Source organism: Motacilla alba, chromosome 14 (assembly GCF_015832195.1).
Source record: "Motacilla alba alba isolate MOTALB_02 chromosome 14, Motacilla_alba_V1.0_pri, whole genome shotgun sequence".
Classification (NCBI taxonomy): domain Eukaryota; kingdom Metazoa; phylum Chordata; class Aves; order Passeriformes; family Motacillidae; genus Motacilla; species Motacilla alba.
In genome coordinates, this window is record NC_052029.1 from 3,418,168 (window position 1) to 3,435,819 (window position 17,652).

The following is a 17,652-nucleotide window of genomic DNA, read 5'->3' on the forward strand; positions in this document are numbered from 1 at the left end:
TGCTTCAAAACTCCTTTCTTCCCATCTAATGTAAAATGTAACACTCCTGAGAATGGACTTACAGTATCTTTGCTCTTTTCCCACTCTTTGTCCCACGTTTGCCCCTCTTTCTATTGCACTCGGATTTTTGCTGCTGCTACAAAAATGAAATTAATCACCAATCTCATTTGTAGCTGCTGGGAGCAAAGAGTACACAGAAAAGCAGGCTATGGAGTGGATTTGGATTGTGTGAAAAGGCAGCTCTAGCTGTAAAACCACTGGTTTTTTTTCCTGTGGAATGTCCTTGTAACTGTTCCTAATCTTTTATGACCTGTTTGGCTTTTGCTTGTAATGAACTTTTGGTGTAAAGAATCGCTGGAGCAGTTCCCCCTGCTCCCCACACTGCAGCTGGAGATGCATAAGACATTTCCTGCTGGTGTCATGCTTTGTTGCCAGTTTTTCATGCAAAACACACCTAAAAATGTGCTCTGTCAATATGATTATTTAATGGTCTGTGACTGACATTTCTGTAGCTCCCAGCACATGGCCATAACCCTTGCCCCAAATGAGCACTTTTGTAATTACAAAGAGAGTAATAATTTTCTGATCTTTTTTTTTTCTTTTTCTCTTTTCAAGGGAGTGCAAAAGCTGAGCCCATTTCAGCTTGCAAAGTACATTTAAATCTCTGCTATCTGGAACCTTTCAAATTGCTCAGTACTTTTAAAATAGTGTCAGCTCATTGTCAGGGCATGATACCGAAAGGAAAATTGCTGTCTCCCTGCTCTCAGCAGTATCAGACAAGCTTTCTGATTTAAGTACTGCATCTGAAATGGAAAAGTTAATCATAGCCCTGTTCTGCATCATCTCTTTCAAGCCAGGGTAAAAGCAGCAATTTTAGATGTTATATTAGAGCTAATTTAGTTGTTTGCAGTGGAAAAGTGCAGAACCCATCAGCACCTTCGTGTTTGGGTCTATCACAGGTGGCCATCTCCCGCCAGCAGCCATCCAGCAATTCCTGCTCCAGGTATGGATGGACTTCCCTGGGCCTTGGCTGGGTGTGGTGCCTGTGCTCTGTGCAGGGACAGCCAGCATGGAGCTGGTGACCAATCCCCTGCAGCTGTGGCCCTTTCCCAGGGCAAGCGGGCCTTGCCCTTTGACTCCTCTTTCAGCCTCCCATGGCTGACAAACCTGGGTGTGCTTTTACTCTCTCAGAAGTTGTCTTGCACTCACTTTGAGTCAGAATAGAAGAGCCTCTGATTTGCCCATCGTTCAATAAATGTCTGTCCTGTTTGCTGCTCTGGAAGGTTTTTGGGGTGGCTTTTGTCACACACCAGGGCCTGCAAACACGAGAGAAAGGCACCTTACAGATGTGTGTGCCCAAGGGATGTACCCAGATGTGCTCTGCAGGCAACTTTGAAGGAATTTGACTGAGAATTGTGCCTGTCTGTGGAAACAGGGAAGCCTCTGTAGCATTTTCTCTTCATTTTAGTATTTATGGAAACAGGGAAGCCTCTGTAGCATTTTCTCTTCAATTTAGTCCTGCCTCCACTTGGTGATTCCTTGTGAGTCCAACCCTGTGGCTGCTGGACTAATTGAACATTCGCTCCAGGACTGAAGGGTCTTTGGTCACATTTCCTTGTTTTGTCAGGAAGAATTTTCTCTCTCTCAGCCTTTCTGCTCAACTCTTTACCTCCATGATTTACACCAATTATTTACCTAATTTTATTATCCATAAATCAGTCTTCCCACTGTACTGACTCCAGCTCTGCTGCTTCAGGCCATTCTCACAGCTGCTCCAGTACCTGTAGGGCTATTTTGCCTTTAAGACTGAAGCCTGAAGCACAGTGGGAGCTTCTGAGTACTGGAAAGTTCTTAGAGAATGCTGCTTTGGTCACCAACCTGACCAAGGCCCAGAATAAATCCCAAGGAAGGTGTGAATTCTCTGCTCCCTGACCTGAATGTGCTCTGGAAGAGGGAAGGATGCTCAAACATGGTATCATGGGGAAGAGCCCATTCTACATAAAAACTTCAGTGTTTTTCATGTCTTGTACACCTTTATAACCTATGTTCCACCAGAAGCATTATCTTTGGGAATTCATGATAATTCCTTTGGGCCTGCTGCAGGGTTCATTTGGTGTGCTTTGTCTGAAATATGTGGTTTTCCCCAAATGTACAGGTTTGGTTCTATCTCCTTGCTGCTTATCTTTGTTTGAGATGTAATGACGCAGGTGATGGGTTAAAATTCCCCAAAATTCCCCAGCCATTTGCAGTGCTGGCTGTGGAAACTGGCACTCTGCTACACGTGATGTCTGATTTCCCAGGGAATAATGGGAATGCTTTTGTAGGCACCTGGCTGAACGATTTCTGTGTTCTCCTGCCTTTCCCCAGCTGCTGCTCTTAGCTTGGAGCTGCAGCTCTTTGGGAGCATTTGTGAACCCAGATGAACTGTGCCACTCTTCCCTCCCGCCCCCATGTGCTTCAGAATCAAGCAGTGGCTGCTGAGGATGCCTGTTGTTCTCATATTATTTAAAATCTGAAACGTTCAGCACGTTTGTGACTGGAGGATGTAACTGGAGCAATGCTCAGTGGCTGTGGAGTGTGTACAGAATATGAATTCCTTTGAGCACTCATGTTTGGTTTCAGCAGGGATTGCTACTTTATCAAAAAACCAAAGGGAATAAAGACAAGGTTTTGAACTTTTGAAGCTATCAATTTTATTTTGCTATCAGCAGTTAGTCCTGCTTCAGTTAATGGTGTTAATCATGACCACCACCAGCTACAGAGGACACTGGTGTAACAAAGAAATCTGCCCCGCCTTACCCTACTAATGCAGTTGTGAAATAATGCTGCCTTTAAAAAATAATTATTAAAACTCTAAGCAATTGCACCTTTCATTCATACCAATTTCTCATTTAAGAATAATGTCTAAGAATAGTTATTCTTAAATGACATTTAAGAATAGTTTTTTTAAATTGGGAAGTAGTTTACCATATAGAACGGTGAGAGTGTTTAGAAACAGTTTGGACAGAAGTTTTGCCTGTCCTTTGGACTGCAGAGGTACTCAGTGGTTTTCTAAAAGAATTCATGTTGCTTTTCAAATCTCATTTGGAAAACCTTGTTTCCCACTGTGTTCACAGACTGACATAGAATAAGTGTTGTACAATGTATACTTTATATTTATTTAGGTTTGAAGCTTTTTTCCCTAGTTCATGTTACATTTTAATGACTCTTAAATAAATAGATAAACTGACTCTAAAATATGCCGAGGCAAAACTGTGCAAGCAGATCAGACCCTAAACAGCTTTGGTGTATTTATTGAATGGATTTTTTTAGCCTACAGATTTCAGCTCTATTAATAAAACTTCAATGAATTAAAAAACCAAAAAAGCCCCTCATGACTTGTCTATAAGAGGCTTATTTGAGGAAAGCTTGTCTGCTGGGTTAGAAGGTTTCATGTCTGAACTGTAGCAAGCTGTTGGCAGCACAGTTCCTTGGCTCGAGGGCAGCCCATGCCCTCGTGGATGCCATGTGCATAACAAGCAGGGAAAAGCACTTCAGGATCAGCTCTGAGATTATTTGACTTCCAGCAGTTGTGCAAAAAAATCAGAGTGCATGTTTTATGCAAAGCAGAAGTGTTGGGCATAATCCTAATCCTGAAGGAATTAATTTTATGGCATTTTGCGTAGTCAAGAATTCACCTCTTTGATCTCCAGAACACTTGCTTTCTGAGACTCTCCTTTTAGGTTTATTTTCTCTTTATTAGCTTTATATGTAGCCTTATATGAGAAGAAGTGAAAATATATCGTGGATTGTCACCCTGATTTTCTAAGACTTTGCTAAGCCTTCTGATGTTTTCATTCTTGTAACAAACTTTCTCACACACAGTTCTGTAAACAACTTATGTTTTGCATTCTTTCATGGAGGAGGAGAGAATTGATGGACACTTGGTCTGTCCAGTGTCATTGGAGAGGTGGCACTGTCACCCTCCAATCCACTGTCACTTTTGGAAAACTATAAATGTTGGAGTCAGAAAATAAAGGTCCCTCTTTTTTGTTCACCTGGAGAGCAGCAGTGTCCGTGTCGTCTTTTCGTGTCGTATTACGACAGTGGATCTTTTTAATATTTGTAATATCTTATTGCTGGCATGCAAGGAGGTTTGTTAACAGGTTGTTGAAGGCAATTGAGTGATGCTGGAAGAAGGAAAGGTCAAAGTGAAACTCTGAAACTGGTCTGGGTTTTATCACTGCTGTGTGAACACCTCTTTCCATAGATTAGGAAATAACCACACCTGGTGTTACCATGGTTTCTAGCAATCAGCAATAGAGAAAAAAAACAAAACACAAAACCCCAGTCCAGGTTCCACTTTTGCTCAAAATCTTAGGCAGTTGATGGTCCCCATGTGTACTAAAATGTAGCTAGAAAAGAGATATTTGGTTTGACATCAGTTTTTGCTGATCTTCAGAAGATTTTGTTAGGGCTTAAACTGGGTTTCACCATCCAGCAGCTGACAAGTGCATGTCTTTCAGTAGATTTTGTTATGGCACAAATTTAAATCAACAAATATGTTAATGCTTTATCCTTCTAAATTACTTGAATAATTAACTACCTAGTACTGGGTTCGAAAATAATTAATAAAAAAAGATTTAGCTGGCTTTGTTGAATCCTCAGAAATATTTTCTGTACTCATACTAGACAAGATTGAATCTTTGCCAAAGAGTTGAAAAAGTGGAGAAAATTGGTTTCCCAGTAGGGTCTTGCCTTGGGTAACTTTTTAAAGGTTCATCTGAGAACACTGGATTTCAAAGATACTCAGCAGACAACTCTGACAAGGTGATGATCGTGCTCTCCACTGCTGTGATAACTCCGAGTTTAAGCCTGGTCTTACTCAGTGGAGTAAGAATGGTGTAAAGTGGCATTAGAGCCCATCTCTGAATGAACTGTAGAGCTGAGGATGCAGCTGTGTGTGTTACTGCTCAGAGAGCCAGGAAAGGCTGCTGGTCACAGGTACACCAAGTGCTGCCATGCAGGAGGCAGCAGGAGTCTGCAGAATGTTGGAGGAGCAGAAACTCCCCAAAAGAAAAATTACAAATCACAGGAGTAGGGAAGAAAAAAAAAAAAAAGGATTAGAATCAATCTATTTAGAAACTGGATTTGAGTGCTCATGTTGGTTCAGATGCTGATACAGAGCACTGACAACGCTGAGATGAAAATCACAGTGGGACCCTGATAAGACCCTGGAAATGAAAGCAAACATTAGTTACTGAAAAGGTAACCTAGGGTCTGAGGTGTAATGCCTTCAAATGACCTGATTGTAAGTTAAAATTACCATCAAAGCAGGTGCTGCATTCTCGTTTGGAGTGTTTTATCTCATCCTGCTAACATTTCCAGTGTCCCCTGTGCATCTTGCTTTATGCCACAGCCAGCCTTTATTAGATGGATGAGTTTCTGAAGATGTGCAGCATTACTCTGGAATGGAAAAAATTCCATTAATTAAGATAACAAGTGAAAAATATTTTGATTACACAAAGCTCTTTGGGAGCAAATTAGCAAACTGGCGCCTTATGGTGTCCACATTTTTGTGGTGTGGCCATATGGAAAAATGAGACACTGAATTGAGCCAGTCAGTGTTCCAATCTCATGGAGAGAAATTAGAACTTTGATCAGTTTGTAGCCAGCACTGCTGCCTCGTGGATGCACACAGACTCAGGCAGTCTGTGCTTGTGTCTGGGAGCTATGTGGACGAATTAATTCATTTACAGAGCTGACAAATAGCTGTAAATGAATTTTTGGGCCCCAGCTGAGGCAGAAAGTTTATCTGCAAAGAAGGTTTATTAGATCTTGCAGTGACAGTGGAAGTCCTCTGGTGTGTGTCTAGCCCAGCTTGTTACTGTGCTGAAGGTTTATTTTGGTGTTGTACCTGGTCCTTGTGCAGATTTGTGATGATTACTGTAGATGGCAGCAAAAGCTAAATAAAATACAACGATTTAAAAAATTAATTAAACCCCTCCCTGCTGCTGTCCTGAGTGTGCATTTTGTCTTGGTGCCTGCCAGCTGTTCTTGAGGATGGAAGCAATTATAGGCAGCAGAAGCCAAATTAAATTACATATTGAATAAAGGTTTCACTCACAGGCAGCTGGGGGTTTGTGGCTCTGCTGGCTCTCGGTGTGTACTGTCTCAGGTACCAAAAGCCAATTTTCAAGCTCCCCTGATGTTCTCTGGATTCCCCTTTTTTCCCCTGTGTGTGCCATGGTGTCAGGAAGGAGCAGCAGCAATTCTGACAAAGGATAATACCTCTAGGAGTACTTTTATTTTTCCTCCTGTAATAAGTGTGCTGTTTGCTTTCTTTTATTGCAATTAAATTAGTTTCCTCTTTTGTTTTTAATGTCCTTCCTTGCTCCTTTCGTGTGTTGGCTGTTCTCAGTTGCCACTTCTTCTCTGCTCAGAGCACATAAGGAAAAATGGTTTATTGTGCCATCATGCTGATGAGCTGTCTAATAAGACACAGGATTTTCTCTTGCAATCCCTCAGACTGCAGGAGAAACACAGGACAGCCTCAGGACAGGCACTGGCCTGTCTGAAGTAGTGGCAGGATTTGGAATAGTGGATGGATCTTTAATGGCAAGTGACTCCCAATGTTAAGTTTATTACACAAAGCAAAAGCTGAATTTCAAATATTGAAAGGGCATAAAACCCAAATGATTATGGGTGAACTTGAGAGCAGGATTTAGGGGCAAGCAATAAATAATAAATGTAGCAAAAGGTCCATATGTGATTAGCAAAATTGCTTGAAAAGAACGAGCTGTGAGAGCTGGGGGTCTGCAATCTTTGTTTTTACTCTGAAAACCATAAAACTCAATTTTCTGCATGGCAGATATTTAAAATTAAGCAAAATGTAGTGCATCAAAATGACCCTGTGCTTTTGAAATATTTCTGAAATCCCTTTAAAATGAAAAAGAAGGATGGCAAAGTATGGAGCTGCTGTTTGACAATGGTGTTCAATATATGATGAAGGTGGGCACAAAGCTCTAGGTATTACAGCTTATGAATGTATTAATGCACTGCTTTGGGGGAATTAAACTTTAATATTGATGATAAACCTTCCATAATAAAATGTGTGGAGAGTGAGAGTAAATCTCTCTTGCAAAGTCCCCAAACTATTTAAATAACTGCATGCAAGCTACAGCATCTCCTGAGATATATTATAAATGAACTTCTGCATACGAATGTACATTGTGCACAAAGTGGTTTTCCAGCAGAGTTGCTTTCTGCCCTGGAAAAGAGACTGCCCCAAATGACTGTATTTCTTTAAAGTGATTGATCTCTAGCATTGATTGCACAATATTTCTCTCCAGATACACATCATTCACTACCCAGAGTGCATCCCTGTGGGAGATTCCCTGTTGACTGCTTTGAAATGGTGTGAGATTTCTGCAGTGGGTTTTTCTGCCAGCCTGATGTTGTTATTTTTAGATAACATTATGAAAGAGAGATTGTAATGCTTTAAAATATGAAATGCTGAGGAGCGAGAGGAAATTGTGAGTTACAATGATCTGCAATGTAGCAGCAGATTATTGAACAAGTACGTCTGGGAAAAAAATCCCCAACTCGTGCTACCCATTAAGCTGGAGGAGGAAAAGGTCATTTTAGAGAGCCACTGTGGAAAGTGAAGGTGTTCTGGAAGTTGAACTGACATCCAGTCTATTTATTACTTTCCTACCAGAGTACAGGAATGTAAAATTTGCCTTTAGAAGAGTTTGTGTGATGAACTCAGCTGTACAAACCTTAGGAACAGCTAATGACTGGAGCAGCTACACTGATCTGCCGATCATGGGATGTTGCACTGTCAGTTTAGATCTATATCTGAAGAGTAGAGGAGAACTGTTATCACAGACCTGCAGATTTCAGAGGGTGTCAGCAGAACCTTGAGGAAAACAAATGTGCTCTTGCTCCCTTTACAAGGTGGGAAGCTTTGGGAGAGAGTCCACCGTGCTTCCAGTTGTGGAAATTCATGACGAAGAAGGTAAGTTAAAGCAGGAGGCCATTCTGGAAGCCAAACCCAGGTACAAATCAGACCTGACAGAAGAGCTTTTTGCAGATGGTTGTCAATAGCAATAACACAGCACTGAAATGTTCAACTGCTACTCTGGCAGCTTTTATTTCAAAAGCTCTACAAGTGTTGCTTTGATTATTTGGTGTATTGGGTTATGGCAAGTGTTTTATATTTTCAGTTCCTGTGAGTATCTTCTGGCACCTGTGATGAGCTGAGCTGAGCAGTCACCAAAGGGTTCCCAGTGCTGTGCTGTGTTAACCTGGAGAAACCTCTCCCTGTGATTAATTCACCTTTTTGGGAAATGTCCTAATGACCTTCTGAGTCAACAAAATGGCCATAGGAACATGGCAGCCTTTTCATTTATACTTTTGCAAAGAGAAAGGCATTTCTTAATAGTGATATTGCAAGAAATATTTTTTTATATTTCTACTTAACAGGAAATCCTTATGTCTGATCAATTCCGGGCATTTTGAAGTAGTCATTGCTGCTTCTAAAGTTAATCAAAACTTACTGCTGTGTAAGAAAAATCAATGGAAAACAGATTGAGATCATATAAGGATAATTCTGCTGCAGGGCCTCTCTAGCTTCACCCATCAATAAGCAGGAGACTGAGTGCTAAAAGTTTCATGTGTTCTCCTGATATCTTTATTAATCACCTGAGTGCCAAATCCTCCAATTTACCAAACTTCATGGATCTCTTTTCAGTTACAGGGTGGGGATTTTGTGGTGATTGGGCCATACAATTTTGCCTACAGGATCTTTCAGAAATTTCAGGATGTTTTCAGTGCAGATGCAGTATAGTGAGTTACAATTAGATCTGGTTGGAAAGGACACTTGGATTGAGAGTTCATTCTGGGCTAAAAGGGCAGGGAAGCTTCCTAAAGGTGTTTCAGTGTTCCATTTGAACAAACCCTGAATCTTGAGTTTTGGTCACTATTGTACAAAATTACATTCTGCATTTATATAATTGTAGTCTCTGTTACTACATAAAGAGTATGCAATTATAGAAAAATAATTAATGTAAATATCAACTGTAATATAATAATTACAACTATAAATGTACATATAACTATTCTCCACATATACATATTTTTATAGTTTTTTTTGCTATGAATGATCTTATAAAATAGAATGGTGGTATTTCAACAGGTCAGACTGCAGTGTGATTTATAGTTAATGGCAGAACTAGAAGCGTGCATTGCTTTGACTTTGTGGCATGTCTGTGCAGCCATTGTCATTGCAGGCAAATAATTGGCAATGCCATCTGTTCCAAATGCAGGCTGAACCTCTGCATTGTGAATTTGGGCAGAGTTAGACAGTTATTGACTTGGGAAAATGATTGAAAACAGGATTTGCCTGCTACACTAATTACTGTCCATTAGATGATTATTTTTTTGTGTTATCAACCTTTTCCTGCACCCCTCCCTATACTTGTGGGCACACTACACTGGAATTTAAACAAACATTTGATGGCAGGCTGTGAATTTCCTCATCAGCTCTCAGTGTTTGTCTTCCTGAGGGCTCTTCAGTGGCTCCCTGTGAGTGTGGCTGACATGGATCACGTGCCAGCAAAAAATACATTACTGCTATGGAAAAATTAAATTTCTCTCTCTTTTCTTTAGGATATGTTTTATTCAATTCCTCTGGGAACAAGGCAAAGATGTAGTTTGCTTTTCATCTGAGGAGCTTGTCATTTTACCTGACTTCATCTATTTGTGCTGAGGACAGGCAGCAATTGCTTCTGTTTGGGTTGTCCGTGTGCTCCCACTGGTCGGCTAAACCAGGCTGCCCAAATGTCTGTAAAAATAGAATTGATGTCCTAATTAGTTGTAGTTCAGAAGGAATTTTGTGTCCTGTTGCTAGGCTATGACAAAGAAAAAGGAATTATAGCTTGTGCCTATTTATAAAAGTACTGCTCACATTTAGCATTTAGGATTTTGGGACAGTGGAAACAAATTTACTTAATGTGCCCATTTAAAAATGGCTACTCTTAAACTTGCCCTAATTACGCCTTTTAAATTATTTTAGGAAACATAATAAATGGTCTTTTAACTCTGCAAGCAATCAACAATCAAAATAGGTAAATACAGAGATATTTGCATGCACTTTCCTGTGCATATCAATATGCCACAGGAGCCTACTCAGTGGAGTGGAACAGCATCTTTGGAGTCATTAGGAACCACTAATGTGTAGTTGAATAATGATAATTCTAAAGACCTATTTACCTGATAGATTTTATGGCCCTGATGGAACTATCAGGAGCTAAATAACAAAGATTTTCAAATGTCCTAAATATCTCTAGAAGACCTAATTGTTCCTGAGGAGCTCCATTTACAGTCAGCCTGGCAAGCTGCAGATGCCATTTAAGAAGCTGTGTGTGTGTAGGGATGAATAATGTGTTTATGATGCATGGCATGCAGCAGCATGGCACCCTGCAGTCGTGGGGTAGAAAAAGTCAGGGAAAAGGCAGCTTTCTTTAATAAAAAGGGGGAAAAGGCAGGTATGGCTCTGTAAAAACACGATTTAGGTGTTGGTTTCTTTGCATCCTCTTGGCACAGTTGTGTGTCCCAGTTAAGGGACACTAAAGCCCTGCCTAGGTAGGAGGAAGGTGAGCATGTTCAGCTGATGCAGCTCCTGTTAAGTAAGGAGTGGAATATCCTGAGATTCTTCATCCAGGAAGGTAGGGAGGTCTGTATTAACCCCAAATTTCTAAGACATTTCTAAATAGTTTCTCATTTTCTGTTAGTTTAGGGTACTAGCAGATGAGTTTAGCTATTAGTGGTGGTGTTTTTTGGGCTGTGGCCATTGGCCCTCAGGTCCTGTGTGTGTCCTGTTGGTCGCTGCCCCCGAGGCCATGGGCAAACAGAGACTGGGTGCAGTGCAGGTGGTTCTGCAGGGCTCCAGCCCCAGCCTACCTGTCTCATGTCCCACAGCAGATGTACAGCTGTCAATTCTGTGGCTTCCAAACCTATTTAATGACCTTCCCAGCTGCCAGTGGCACCATCCTGCCCAGCTGGAAGAGAGGCATCTGTCCCCAGTACCCAGTACATTTGCAGTTCATCTGCAATGGCATTTTCAGGAGTTTGGCTTCTCTTTCACCACATAGCCTGAATTTCTGTGAGAGATAATCCATGTTAAATATAAGGATCATTGTGACCTGAGGGCCCTGATCTATTTAATAAAGCCAAATCCATCCAATAGTGCCTAGGAATGTGAATGCTGCCTTTAAAGAGCATTATCCCACACTTAGGAGTTTTCCCTCTTTACTTCAGCTACAGATCTTTATATCTTACCACATAAATCATTGAATAGATCTCAAATCTCATGTCTCTATTGCTTGAAACTGTGCATTAATTTACATTTTTTTTTCTTTTGTAGAAAGGAGGACTTTTTAATTTTATTTTTTAAGAATTATCAGTAAGTACCACATGAGAGCTGAACTCTGCTGTGACACTGGCAGCACTCATGGCATGGCTGGGCAGCTGCAGTGCTCTAGCAGATGCTTGTTTTACCAGATTTAGTCTCTCTATTGTTTTCCCAAGCTCATTATTCTACCTGCTGTCTGTTTCCCTTTGTGCTGACAAGATCCAAGGCACAGATCTGTGCCAAGCACAGTGGAGCACAGGTTTCAGTGTCCCAGGCTCCTGGGCATCACTGCTGGACCAGGGGAGCTCAGCCAGCCTTCAGGTGACTTTGCTGCTGCTCAGGCTGCCTGACACAGCCTCACTGCAGCACCTGCTGGCTCAGAAGACACCTGAGTAGGAGAAATGGCTGGTTTTCACTTCCAACCAAAGAAATATTTTCCTTCATTCATAAATCATCATTTATAAAGATGAAGATTAAATAGGCAGAAGTATTCAATGGCAACAAAATAATCTTTTTGTTATGGCGTGGATGACTTCAAGGATGTTTTGTTTTTCTCAAATTGTGCAATAAATGAACATAAATTAAAAGCTGTTTGGCAAGAACACCTGTAACAAGATGCTGATTCTACTACAGAACACACCTAACTTTGTTGGGCTGGAAAAGACAGTTCATTAGGAAACCAATCCATAATTTGAAGTATATTTCATTTTAGCTCTCTGATTTCTTTTCCATGTTCTAAATCTCCAGTGACTTTGGTTATCAGGCTTTAGAAGGGAGTAGATGAAGAACTCTGTAATTGCCAGCCCAGTGTTTAACATCTGCTGCTCTTCCAGAGATAAAACTTTAGGAGTAGTGGTGTTGGTAGGTACAGATTAGGTGTGTGCGGAGTCCAAATAGCAGAGTAAAAACTGCAGATACTATGAATAGAACAAAGCAAGTACAGACTTCTCTGGATCTCATTATACAGGAATAGTCTCCTCATTAGCTCATTTGACTCAAGTATTTCTCCTGCTGGGTTGCTATTTCTGGGTTCAAAGTGAAAAAAAAAAAAGGACAAATAATGTGTTTGCTCTTTGCTGCCATTAGTTGTTAATTATGTTTAGAGAGATATTTCTACAAATAAACCCTGTCTGCAGCGGTGTGAGTGTATTTCCATCTGTATCAGCAGCAGTGCTCATTTGCTAAGAGTGGAACAGAGGTCCTAGAGAAGAGTGGCAATGAGGAACTTGACATTGGAACATGCAAGAAGGGTTTTCCTGTGTCCTTCACTCAGAGAATCCCTGTGGCTCAGAGATCCTGGATCCAGAACACATCCAGGATTTCTACACAGGGCTGGGAGTACAAACTACACTGGGAGTTGATAATCTGAAAGACTGACCAGATTCTAAATTTCACAGCTGTCTCTGGTTTTATGGGCCAGCTGAGAACTCTGCATCTGAAGGGAGCTGCTACTGGGAGTTTGGTGCTGGAGCCAAAAGCTCCATCTGTGGTTGTGCTTTCCAGGCTTGAATTAAATAACCAGCTCCTGAGAGCTGAATAAAACTCATCTTTGGGAGTTTTGAAATGACCAATTGTGCTCAGGAACAATTCTCTAGTCCTGAGGGTTGGCTTGCCTAGGTGTGCGTGTGGTTAGAAATAAATAGTATGGAAATCCTTTAAGGTTTGATCCACTAATGCTAAAATATTCCCAAAGCAAAGAGGTCTGTAAATACATGTGCATCTCTGTCTATGAATATTAATGATTCAGGTGCTGTACCACTTTCCAAAATTGTTGAAAAATTCAAGATCTTTCACATTCAGCCTCACCTTCAATTCTTGTGCATCGTCTGCCCAAACTTATGTAAAATAGCAACCTTTATTCATTCTATTGCTGCGTGTGAGTCAAGGCTGAAAAAGAAGGGGTTGCTGAGATTAAGGAAGAGGAAAACCTCTGAAGCTGTACTGGCAGTCTTTAGATGCAGGAAAAAGTTGCTGCAGAGACTCAGGTAATGATGATAATGCAGATCCACGGGGAAAAGAGCAAATGGTAATGGGCTTAAATTGTAGCAAAAGAGATCGAGATTTGGCATTAAGAAAAGCTCTCCAAAAGAAATGGAATAAATGAATTGGGGAAGGTGGAGTTTTCAGAACTGAAGGCTTTTAAAACCAGGTTAGATGGATGGCCCTCAGGAATGACTTGAGTTGTATATCCTGCTTTTTGAAGTTAATTAAGTGTCTTATTCTTCTGCCTACTATTTTATTTTCTTTGATCCTGTTTCTTTCTCTTTGTGAATGTTGTAGTGTTCAGAAAAAGTTCTTGGTCAAATGTACTATCAAAGGAAAACAGTTCATCACAAACATTGTTTTCAATGGCATTAAAGCCCCCAGATATTCTCCTGGTTACTTACTTTCATTAAATAATGAAAGTCAAGTCAGCTCAGTTAAGTTTTATTCTGGAAATTCAAGATTTGTTTGCTTTTTAATTAAAAAAGAAAAGCTCTAATTGTAAACTAGGTGCAGGAAACTTCTGTTGCCCATTGTACTGCTCTTAACCTCCTTAGCATCTGCAATGTAGAGCCAGCTTTTGAAAACCTGGACAATCAGTTAATTATGAGGAAAAAGTTATTGTGAGCTTTGCAGCAAAGCACTGGCTTTTGTTGAAGGCTGGCTGCAATCACCAGGACACCTCTGTAATTATCCTGGAGCTCCTCTTGGGTCAGGAGCCTGCCCTGGGCTGGGCAGTGGGACTGATCTGTTGTTACAGTGAGCGCACTCCTGTCACACAGCTCCTGGCTGTCCCTGCACTCAGAGCTGGGAACGCCTGCTCTGGGTGGTTTCTGCACCTCCTGCCCTGCCAGCAGCGGCTCCAGAGCTGCAGCAGCTCAGCCCCAGATGAGTGATGAGAACACGAGGCCGTGCCTGGGACTGCAGCTGGCAAAGCAAAAGCAAAGCATTGGGCTTGTGGTGCTTGAAAACAAAACTGGTCTCCTTACCAGGACAGGGGAAGGGGCTGGATAAGGGAATATGATTATTTGTGGTAGTTAAACAGTGCAATTCCATCCTGTTTAGCTACAGCAGACTCACTGTGCTGAGTCACTCCTGATTGCTTTATGCAGAACATGCTCTGCCTGTGCCTAAAGAGGGTTATTAAAGACTGCTGAGTACAGAGAGCTTTAACAAAGAGATCTCAGAGTAAACACTGACATTTGTTACTGCCTCTGTTTAGCACTGCTGAAGGTCCCTGGGAACTTGGGAAATTGAGCTGTCAGATCTATGAAGATGAAATGAAACTTTGTTCTGTGGTTTCAGTCCCTTAGGAAAGTTTTTCAGGTCATTTAGCATTAGTACTGTGAGGAGAGCTTATTATTATTTTCCTAAAAATTATTCCCTTTTGTTGATAAATGCAGAGTGACAACTTGGCATTGCTCTTAGTCCATTTCTGTTTGGTTGAGGCAATGCCTGAAGGACTGACAAGGCATTTTGCAGGCAGCTTGCCTGGGCTGTGGGCAGGACAGGATGAGTGATGGGTGTCAGATGGAACCACTGCACCAATTGACTTGTCAGCTGTAGTTAAGCACGTTCACAGGATGACTTGGCAAAAAAGCACAAAATGTTCTGGGAGGAAGATTCACTTCTCACTGTTTCCAGGCTGAAGCATAGCTGCTGTTTGAAAAAGAGAGAGATTTAGGGGAACGATGGAATGACAGTGAAGCCAAGGTTTGACTCTTAGAAACTGAGACTGGGCCTTGCCTGAGATTTTGTCAGTCTAATTTGGAAGGAGGAAAACCTCAGTGTTTGTAGAAGTCTTCCTAACACTTTCTTTGGATTGCTGCTCTAATGAGTTTTTGTAAAATGTGTATATTGTATTGCCAAGCAATTTCAGAGATATAAACGTGGGCTGTTTGAAACACAACAAGTTTTCACCCTGGAAATATCAGTTGTGAATCAGAAAAACCCCAAAAGGCTTCTCAATTTTCACAGTGATTTTCAATTCCCTGACTAAGGGCATGGAAAGGGCTCTAGGGACTTAAAAATAAGGATAGAACAGCTCTGATCAACATTTGGCTCTCAGTATTCCATGTTGTATGAACCTGGGAGAAGAGGGAGCTGCCATCACTGCTCTGGTCAGTATTTTGGGGTTAGTCCTGTCCTGCTGGGGTCCCAGTTCTGCAGGTTTTATCTGTCCCTCATCCCCCTCCTGCCCCAGCCATGCAGGCAGAGTGGGGAGGATTCTGATCTCAGCCTTCCCTCCAGTGAGAGCAGAGCTGGGAAGATAGAGCTGCTCCCTGCACAGCCCTAGGTGTTGAAAGACTAAAAATGTAACATAGGCTTAGCATTAAATTCATGTTTACACCTTCAGGCAGCTGCGCTGTGAACAGTGGAGTTGCAGTGCTTATCAGTACTTTTCTGAATATAAAGGGGTATTATGGCTTCTGGTATCAAGCCCCACAATCTGCATGCAGGATTCTTTTCCTTTAAGACCATAATCTCTTTTCCATTGCTTCCTCAGTGCCTGAGGAGCGAAAGAGTGAAGGCCAAAATATGAAATGTGCCACAATCCACTGTTCCTCTGGACACAAAGCAAGAAAACCTCACCTTTTATTTCAGAGATGCTATTTACAAGCTGACTGTTGTTAATGGATGCTTCATCACATGTAAAGAAAATAGTTTTCTTTGGGACAGTAATTTTTGGCTCTGTGTTCATTTTCCTGATACTTTTCTGACAGGCACAGCCAGTACTCCTCCAAACAGTGAGCTCTAATACTGCTGTGGCTATTTTTTAACTAGATGTCATTTGATTTATAATCCAACAACTCTAATTTAAGATTCAGTAAGCTCCAGATAACAGAGCAGGTCCCAGGTAGAGCAACTTCCCATGTAAATTCAGCTTTAGTAAATAACCAGGGAGCTGGTTGTGTGTTTGAAACAGATCAAAACACCAGGAGCCAGTGCTGGCTGCTGGAATCTGCCTGCTGTGGGTGGGGAGACATTTGGACAAGCAACAGGAGATATAAAACATAGTTAGTTCATCTAGATCTGCAACTGGTTGAATTTCAGCTGTTTCCTGTGGGCGTGCAGGAGCAGAGAGGTTTGCAGTGACTGGAAGTTGTGGTGTTGTCCTGCCCAATGCTGAATTTTCAATGCTGAAGTTGTGGTGTTGTCCTGCCCAATGCTGAATTTCATAGCCCACGTTTATTTGAAACAAATATTCAGCCTTTTCTCCTGATGCTGTCAGGGCAGACCTGCAGCTCCACTTGTGGCTGTCAGAAGCTGTGCATGAGCTTGGGGTGGGATGTCCTCATTCATTTTGAATGCAGTCACAACTTTTTGCTCCAAGTTCCAATATCTTAGAGCACTACAGAGACACTGAAAATTCTGGCAGAACTCATTTGGCTGCTGTTATTCCAGATTCCACAACATGCCATGGAAACAGGCTTACCCTGATGGCAGAGAGCAGGGAGATGCTTATGGGGAAGTGATACAAGGATTTTGTCTTAATTTCCAATCTTGTTGCATCAATTCTCTGCATGTTTCAGCACTTTCTCAGAGCATTTCCCTTCCTTCTCTCTGTTGCTATGTTTTACTGCTGTTTTTCTTTAGCTGACAGGTTCTGTGGTACATTAGCAGCAGCTACATAATTTCATAGCTTGTATCCCTTCATAAACTCACTGTCCAAAGTATTATTTCCTTGCAAGATATAGATTTATTTTTCTTAAATATACAAATTTTAAATTGCCCTCAGGACTCGAGCCATTTATTCTTAAATTGAATCTTATTTATTGTAATCCAGTTCCAACTGATAGAGCATTCCTCATATTATTCTGACAGAAATAAACACAGAGCTGAAGTGCTATCTTGGCAGAGTTATATGAGCTTGTAATAGCTGCATGCAACTGAATTTTCATTTCACTTTTATTTATTGGAAAGCTATCCTAGGATTTTGAATTGATTCCTCACTTTTGTTTGCATTTATATGTATTTCTTCAATAAAGGGAAGAAATTTCCTGTTATTTCAGGCCTCATCAACCTTCCTGAAAAATAACATGAATGCTAGTGTATAAGGAAAATGGAAATACTTCACTGTAGTTTTGCTATCCAGCCAAAAGAAATCTGCTAAGCCAGCAAGTGTTCAGGGCAGAAGGTGGCTTGGAATTGCAGGAGTGGGTTGAAATGGCATTCAGAGAACAGGAATTGTAATGTTTTAACAAGTAACAGGTGGTGCATATGTTAAATTGTCCTGTGAATGGAGCAAATCTAGGGTTACAATACTCTTGGGG

The 17,652-nt window shown here is 41.2% G+C and overlaps 1 protein-coding gene across 16 annotated transcripts in view; it reads left to right on the plus strand.

Annotated features, from left to right (window-relative positions):
- RBFOX1 (RNA binding fox-1 homolog 1) overlaps positions 1-17,652 on the plus strand; it is a 1,167,310-nt gene that overhangs the window by 108,195 nt on the left and 1,041,463 nt on the right. The window contains exon 1 of one of the 16 annotated variants that reach the window (XM_038151476.1): positions 13,336-13,380. The exons of the other annotated variants lie outside the window; for them this stretch is intronic. Within the exon in view, the coding sequence (XP_038007404.1) occupies positions 13,351-13,380 (30 nt within the window). The 5' untranslated portion in view covers positions 13,336-13,350. Of the gene's footprint in view, positions 1-13,335; positions 13,381-17,652 lie in introns of those variants that run through there. 16 annotated transcript variants of the gene reach the window in all.